Source organism: Ambystoma mexicanum, chromosome 7q (assembly GCF_040938575.1).
Source record: "Ambystoma mexicanum isolate Mex_15411 chromosome 7q, UKY_AmexF1_1, whole genome shotgun sequence".
In the NCBI taxonomy this organism is placed as follows: domain Eukaryota; kingdom Metazoa; phylum Chordata; class Amphibia; order Caudata; family Ambystomatidae; genus Ambystoma; species Ambystoma mexicanum.
This window is the reverse complement of record NC_090941.1, coordinates 1,035,597,960-1,035,606,069: the sequence shown is the minus strand read 5'-3', so window position 1 is coordinate 1,035,606,069 and position 8,110 is coordinate 1,035,597,960. Positions and strand designations below refer to the sequence as shown.

The 8,110-nt window shown below is 40.8% G+C and overlaps 1 protein-coding gene across 1 annotated transcript in view; it reads right to left on the bottom strand.

The window, feature by feature from the left end:
- Positions 1-698: 698 nt before the first annotated feature.
- Positions 699-8,110, bottom strand: part of TAF10 (TATA-box binding protein associated factor 10) — a 49,575-nt gene continuing 42,163 nt past the window's right edge. Inside the window, exons 3-5 of the mRNA XM_069640344.1 lie at positions 5,801-5,865; positions 3,258-3,372; positions 699-1,475 (exon numbers count right to left, since the gene is read on the bottom strand). Of these exons, the coding sequence (XP_069496445.1) occupies positions 1,386-1,475; positions 3,258-3,372; positions 5,801-5,865 (270 nt within the window). The 3' untranslated portion in view covers positions 699-1,385. The remainder of the gene's footprint in view (positions 1,476-3,257; positions 3,373-5,800; positions 5,866-8,110) is intronic.

The following is an 8,110-nucleotide window of genomic DNA, read 5'->3' as shown; positions in this document are numbered from 1 at the left end:
AGCTGCCACACGGTGGGATCCGAGGGCAAGCTCCATTTCCATGCTTCCAGTTACAATGCAAGGGAGGGGATTTACTTCAAAGCACACTGATTTTATTTGGAATAAGGTTTGAAGTAGGTCAGAAAAGCTTCTAAAAACGGTGTATAAATAGGCCTAAAATAAAGAGTTTTCTCCGGATAATTGTGCCAAAAACGTAACGGTAGAGATATTCACTATTAATATTAGATAAGCCCTCATGGAAACTAGAATAAAAGAAGCTAATTCACACTCTATATCGGCAGTTACTTTAGTGCTCATGCAGCAAACGAGGTGTAGGCCTACCACAGGGGGTCTGAAACGTACAGCTCTTCAGAGGTTTTGGACTGACTTGCACGATTCCTGACCATTAACAATGCTGTTTAGTGCTTATGGAAGTTTTAATACAAAACAGAGGTCTAATCGGTTAGACCTCTGACTGAACATAACACCAGCATTTCAAGGGAGATGTTACAGTGTAAAATCTCATTTTTGAAGGACTACCTTTTAGCCAAAGTCAACTGCGGACAATCACCACAAGGTATTCTCTAACAATTACAGAATCATGAATATGTACTGTGCCTAAATATATTCAGCCATGAGGAAGCTCAATGTTAGCACGAAATTCACTCACCGAGATGGGTTCTTATTTAACAGAAAGTTAACCTCGTTTGTAAATGTAGTCTATTAAACAAAAAGGTACACTTTATTTTAAAGAATGTGGACATTTTGATACACAGACGTGAACAAATGAAGTGTTTACTAGCCACAAGAATTTAAACAAAATTCAAAAAACCCAAAACATACAACTCTTTGCAATGATCATACGCGGCAAGCCCTTTCAAAGCATACCCAAAAAAAAGATTGGCTAGAGATGTACTGCAAATGTCCACTTTTGATCCCGCTCCCTCACAGGCTGCATGTAATCGAAGGGTGGGGGATGCAACTGTGTACAAACTATGCTCACTCAACAGTGGTCTCCGTTTATCAGTTCAATCCAAGCAGCACACACTGCTAACACACCAACTGGCATGTATGATATAAAACAAAAATGATATAAAATCTGACATCTTCAATCCCAAAGCAATCCCTCACTTTTAATTCATGTTTCGCCTTTCAACGGGCCCAGGTATCAGCCCCTCAACAAGAAATCGTCACTTTGACCTGGACAGGAACTACAACACTTCCACTGCGAGTCTAGTCCATCTATATTCTTCTCACAAATAAGCGCCAGGAAGCGCCCATGTCCAGGTCAGCAGCTTTCGTGACTCCGAGGCTTGATAGACCAACAGTACTCCAGCAGCTGTCGGCTAGCTCCTTCACGCAGACCATGCTCCAGTCCTGGACAGAAATGCGGGGCAACACCACATTTAGGTAAAATAATGAGGCTTCTTCACATTGATTCCATATTCCGACAACGCTGGTGCCAAATCTTCCATTGTCAGAGTGTATTTCTTATCCTGAAATCAATGAAGAGAAAGGTTAAGCAAACCTAAACAATGTGTGGAAAATGAAGAAACTCAGAAAGTCATCAAGTACAAGATACAATAATGTAAACAGAATCTCATACAAGTAGAAGATGACCTCATATCAATCGGCGTGTGGACGGGCAATAGAAAAGATGAATGGGGAAAAAAAAAAAAAGTAATTTCATAAATTGCTTTTAAAAATCAGATTATAGTAAGGCGCATCAACACTGCATTAATGTCCAATTCACATGCAACTTGTTAACCGTTTAATAAGGAGTCAATTTTTGTAGAACATACAAAGCTGTCATATCACTGTTAAAAAAAGCCAACTCCCACACGGTTGCATGGAGACCAAAACTGAACCCCCCCCCCCCCCCGCCCCATCCAAATGATCGCCTACCACTTGTATTCTGCATCTCATTTTAGCATACACATTGGTGTCACTGGAGAGTTCAAGGTTTGGAAAATATAAAAAGATTGCAGACAAGGTCAAAATGGATAATTCGGCAGGTGGTGGGGGGGATTAAGGGGATGCAGATGACAGCACAGTCTGCAGTAGGCACAAGGTGGAAGTACATTGAACAATGATGAAGGAGTTGTGGCTTGTTCGAGTTACTCATTACTTCATGCTCCTTTCCTTTCGTTTTTGTTGCATATTAAACAAAACAGAAGATGATGGCTGGAAGGTTGGGAATTAATCCTAGCCTCTGGCATTGCTCTGGGCAACCGTCCACCGTTCTTCAGCCCGTCATGCTAGTTCAGAAAGGGCAAGTAATTGACCGATTTCCATATGGCTGGACCCCTTTTTACAATGGAGCAAACCGGCTAAGGAACAGTGTGGAAGATTGCCCAGCGCAGTGCCAGTGGTACAGATTTGAACAAAAACATCCACCCATCCCTTCTTTTGGTTCTAGTAATTAAGCATTCATTAATACAGGTCACAAAATGTTCACTTAGTAGTGATTAACTATTGGGGAGTAAGAAATGGTGCACTGCATATGTACAATTGAGGTGTCGAGTTACTGTTATAAGGCTGCCTAACAGTCTGCAATTTCAATTCTCCACCTCACCCCGATTAATGTATTGCAGAGTAGCCATTGCATTTGCATCCGCGTCCAAGAATTCCCAGGAACCAACCATGCCTTTAGAACTGTTCGACTACAATAAAGGAAGTGGGCTTCTTTTGAAGTTTGGCACTTTAGGCCCATTTAGGTTTCACCAACAGCAGTAGAACTGAATGAAAAAAAAAAGGTAACGAGAATACCAATGTCTACAACTTCAATGCTTTAGTTGGGGGGGGTGTCTATAGGCATGGTCGATGAGGTGTTAATTCCTTTTGAATGAGAAATGATCGAGGGCTCCAACTCAGACACGCCCACAAAACCAAAGTATGCAAAACCTCATTGGGACCAGGATCCTAAAGTTATGGGAGCAAATTAGAGAAAACAAGAATCACCAAGTGCAATTTAACAAATCGACTTCTGGGTGGGGCTTTAAAGAAGCTGATCTAGGAGAAGCATTTATTATTCGAGTTTCCCAATTTAACAATGCGCTGCTTTACATTTCTAGCTACAACGCTCCATTAAATAGACAATACTTATTTGAAGAACGTACAAACCAGAGAATGGCCTGGCACAAGGAAAAAAGCGAAAAAGCTGAGTACTATGTATGTTGCATACAAAGCCATAAACCAAATGGGTGTTCAAACACAAATAAAGCTTCATTCTAGTATGTTTTTCCCTTCCACTAGACCCAAGCCTGCCACAAACGTACCTTGCTTTTGTTGCGGGAGCTAACAGATGCTGTGCCCTTCATCTTGCAATGCTGCAACGCATCATTAGCAATGTCTGAAATGAACTTCTGTGCAGCCAGAGAAATTAATCGAATTCTGAAACAACAAAACACAAGTTGCCAATAATCCAACTGTAACTAAACCATGCTTTCAAAGCATACAGTGGTAAAAGGTTTATAGGTTCCGCACACTTCCAAGGGCTGTAGTGTCTGTTTATTACCCAATTTATCAGTACTCAATGTATTGACCTCGAGATGAGGATTCTGATCTTTGTCTGGTGCTAAAGCTTAACTCGCTGAGCTCTCTGCGGTGGTATAATCAATCATTGGGGCAGGATGCAAGCATTGTATAGTTACGCCAAAACACCAAGTAGACAGAAAAGAAAAAAGGGCCGTCTAGAAGGTTTCAAGAGTAAATGAGGACATCGCAGTTGGCCCACTGGAATTGAAGGTCGCGATTTGGTATAAGCATTCTAAATTGTTTACTGGCGAGAGAGCAACTAAGGAATTCCATGTTAAGTGTACATCAAAAAAAAAACTACTCCTTAAGTATAGTTCAAAGAAAAAACTAAACAGCATGACAAGGAGCGTAATATTATGCAATTATCTTTAAGGCTACTCAACTGCTGCCATTACAAAATAGACCCTTCTGGTATAAACATTATTGAAAGGCAACGTACTCAACATTTAAAAAAAAAATACATGCTTATCAGTGCACAGTAGATACTAGTAAACCGATGCAATTTCAGTCACTGGCAACAATCTTACTTTTTTAAAATGCTTTAATCAATATAAATTATTCATATCTAAAAAACATCTCTACAAAATTCACAAACTAACAAGTGTGTGTCAACAAGGTGACTTGTGCATAAAGTTTGACTGTAACAACTTATTCAATAATTACTGTTGTATAGTAGATGCTGTCATGACATGTCCCCACTCTAATGTTTTACACTAGGATTGATTCCGTTCGTACTAAGCTGTGTGTACTAAGCCAAGCTATATAGCTTATAGTCAAACCCAACATGTATGTTTCTCTTTATACATAAACAATTGTTTGGAGAACGTCAGGGGAGACTGATGCCGTATTGCATGAACACTACATTGGTTTATAAAAAAAAGAAAAATGTTGAGTTGGTCACAAGCCAGTATGTTTAAGCGTTAGACAATTGTGTCGTCTTTGCTTTAATTTCTCTGCATTCAATAGTACAAGTTGCCACCAGTCTCTCTTTAATTCGTACCCGTCTGTCAAATGCCAGTTTACGACTTATTCACCGGTTTTGTAGGTAGCCAGGAGCGAATCATCAGGTGAGAGTATTTCCTGAAGTTGCCTTATGCAAATCTTCTGTCCCAAATCTTTGCTTCCACTAATGCGGGGAGGTTAGTTCTTTGTTGATACACGATTTAAGCACTGCTCAATAGTTCATATGTTTGTTAATCGTGACTGAACTTCCTAGCGATCCGGCTTAGAAATATTCCAAACTGCTTGTGAGAAAGACTCACGAGCAGCTTGGAATAGTTCTGTTTCAGGGATGACTTCTGATTTGATTACCCTGAAGTCTCCCCCAAGTTTAGTGTACTCAACTGCTGCAACAAACAGTAATAGCATTCTGACAGTGCAAATGTCCATACGGGTGGCAGGGTAATTTCACTATAAAGATAGCGAACGTTACTCACCGCAGGGACTACCGTACTCTTGGCCCATAGGCTCTCTTCCACCATATCTTAGGACTTACTGTCGACCTGTTAGGTACACAGTGGGGCAGTCTTCCAGGAGAATATATTCCTTGTATAATTTGATACAGACAGCACCTCACCCCAGCCCCTCACCCAGACACCAACCTCAGCCTTGCCCAATCAGGTCCCTTTTCCATCCATCCAGTCCATAACAGAAGGACTAATTTGGCAGGTGAGGGTGTACAGAAGGACAGATAGGAGTAATAGCTATCATGACTATTACACACCTTTAACTACTACATCCTGCACCCCCTTCCTCCTTATCCTTGGGAACAAACCAAACAGTAACCCATAGAGGAAGATAACCCAACCTCCCCATCCTTGTATTTCCTGCACAGCAATGAAAGCGCCACTCAACATCTGCCTCCCCCCCACCCCCGCAAGAGTTCAGCAATGCTACGGTTCAGTAGCTTAAAGGCTGATTAATCATGCATGGTATACTTGTTAACATGTAAAATAGTCTCAGGAGGACCACCATTTAGCATAGGGTAAGGCTCCCCATCAGGGATAGCGGTAACTTGTTCCATAAGTCAATTGTGTCCTCTATGCCAGTAATAATAATATCGCAGAAAAGTGGACTGGCAGAAAAGAGTAAACTGCATTTAACACGAACATAAAGGCAAAATAATGCATAAGAGGATCAAATGCGTATACTTTAACAGCTTGCATGTCCGAACAACATTGGACCACAAGCTTTACATGGCTTTAAAACCTGCTTCTGGCAAGCTGGACAGGGCAGAAAGTGACGAGTTATCACATCAGGAATATAGTTCAGTTTAATTACTTACATTCGAGGGTCAGATGCCTCAAAGCCAGCTCGATTAAGGTAATATCCAGTTACTGCATCTGGAATCTGTTAAAAGAGGGTACAAAATGGCTAAATAAAATGTTTGAATTGGTACAGCACAAAACATACAACTATTATGAGAAGAGAGACTATTGTAGAGCTCCACTTGGACAGGCAGGGTAAGTTAAAAAAAACGTCTACATTACAGATGTACCTGAACAAATAAAAGTGTTAATATAGATACAATTTGTAAATTTATAAGTTTGCAATTTGATATATGCTTTTGATGCCATGCATTATATTTTTTAAACCCAGCTACAACATTAGAGTGAATTATGCCTAGTAATAAAATGCAGAATACCCACTTCAACAGATTGTCAGTTATACCCTGTTAGCACACCATGAGTTTCCACCGTGTTAACTTAAGCCATCACTACCTGCCCTATCCCAGCAGGTTTTACTTTCTGCTAGAGAGGAGGCCAATACTCCAACATTCTAGGGCCTGGATGGGCAAAAAAAGCTACAACCTGTGTAACCACAATAAAGATGTTCCTGCCTCGCCCCCACCCCACCCCACCCAGGGCAGTGGCTGCTATTGGCTTGCAGGCTGGTCCAAGCTTGGCGGGACTACCGGCCTACAAGCCAATAGCAGACAGCTCCGGGTAAGGTCACGGACAGTACTTTTATACACATTACAAATCTTGCAGAACCGGACAATAACCCCAATGTATCACTGTCTGGGCTGAAGTAGTAACTGGATTTGTGCTGGCAATACTTCCAATCAAGTTATCCCATATTTGCACAAAAAAATGCAAAACTGTCTATGGTGCTGGCTCCAACAACCACACAACTCCTCCCATTGCAACTGCATTTCTAGCTATAGACCTGGCACAAAGGACATGGCAGATATTAGCCCTGTAACAATACAAGTAAGACCCAAATGTTCCACTTTATCACTCAGTATATAAGAAGTAGCCAATCCCAAAATAATCTAAAATGTACAAACCTAGTATATTCCCAGTTTGAACGATGTATATACAATCCTAGTTTTGCTAATGGGTCCATTTCCATTTTAGCAATCACATGGTGTACAAAAACTCAGTATACACAATTGCAGTATACTACAGCTTTACCATTGCACGTTTCCAGCATACTCCTACTGGATAGAATTGCAGTACAGCCCCAGTTTGGGAACCCGTTTGTATACTTCCAGTGTGTCAACTAATGTATTCTGGGGTTGCTAATAAGAGTATAGGTATAGTATTTACAACCTGGTATATGCCTGGCAAACTTCAAGTTTATGAAAGAAGTAGATTGTACTGGTTTGCAGAATTCTAGCATACTCAGAATTAACTAGGACAATTCCACAGCAGTCTCCTAGGTTGACTTTCCCTGCACTCAATTTGCAGAACCCGAAGAGATTACCAATTTCGCAATCCCAGTAACATGACAGTATTAGTACACTCCAGTTTGCTATTAGCATTTCCAGTTTGCACAATCCCAAAAAGATTCAATTTTGCAATACGCCAGTATACTATTACAGAATTATTCGAGTGCACTCGCAATTTGTATAATCCAAGTAGATTTCCAGTCTACACAGTGGAGTCACAGTTCTGCTGCCCATCCTAGCGCATTCCTGTTTTTCGAGAACTAGCTTGGAAAGCCTGGTGCTAAGGTGCAAGGCAAGCAGTGCCTACATGCTTTACTCTGAAATGAGGCGAATACACCAGAATAATTGTCAACACATAAGCATGTGTCGCACCGTTTATGCCATGTCACTGCCAAGGCGATCCTTTCAGCCCAGTGGAATGGAGCACTATTTTTACGCATCTCCTTAGAGAATTGCCAGATTTCAATACAGCTTCAAGACACGCGATCTATTATGCGAATGGCTAGTTAAAGAATTCAGTTAACTAGGAAAATACCCATCGAAGACTAAAATATATACTTCCTTTGATTTTGTTTCTCTAAAATACAGCAATCTTAAAAACACTTTTTTCGCCCCCTACTTCCCAAACTAAGGCATAAGATACTCTTCGCTCAAATTCACATCTAAAGCCCTACTGGATGTGCTCCCAATAGATTCCCTTTGAGCACGCTCCGTGAACACCTACGGTGATCAAACAAAAGATATTCCCAGTTTACAGTATCCCAGTGTAGTTCAGTTTAAAAAAAAAATAAAAAACTTGAAATATCAATGAAGACACCCTAACCGTGCAGCTCCACTAATTGGGGGCACTGTCCCAGTACAATGCACTGTAATGCGACAGAAAGGTTGGCATATGAAAAATGCTTCTTTTCTTAGATTACT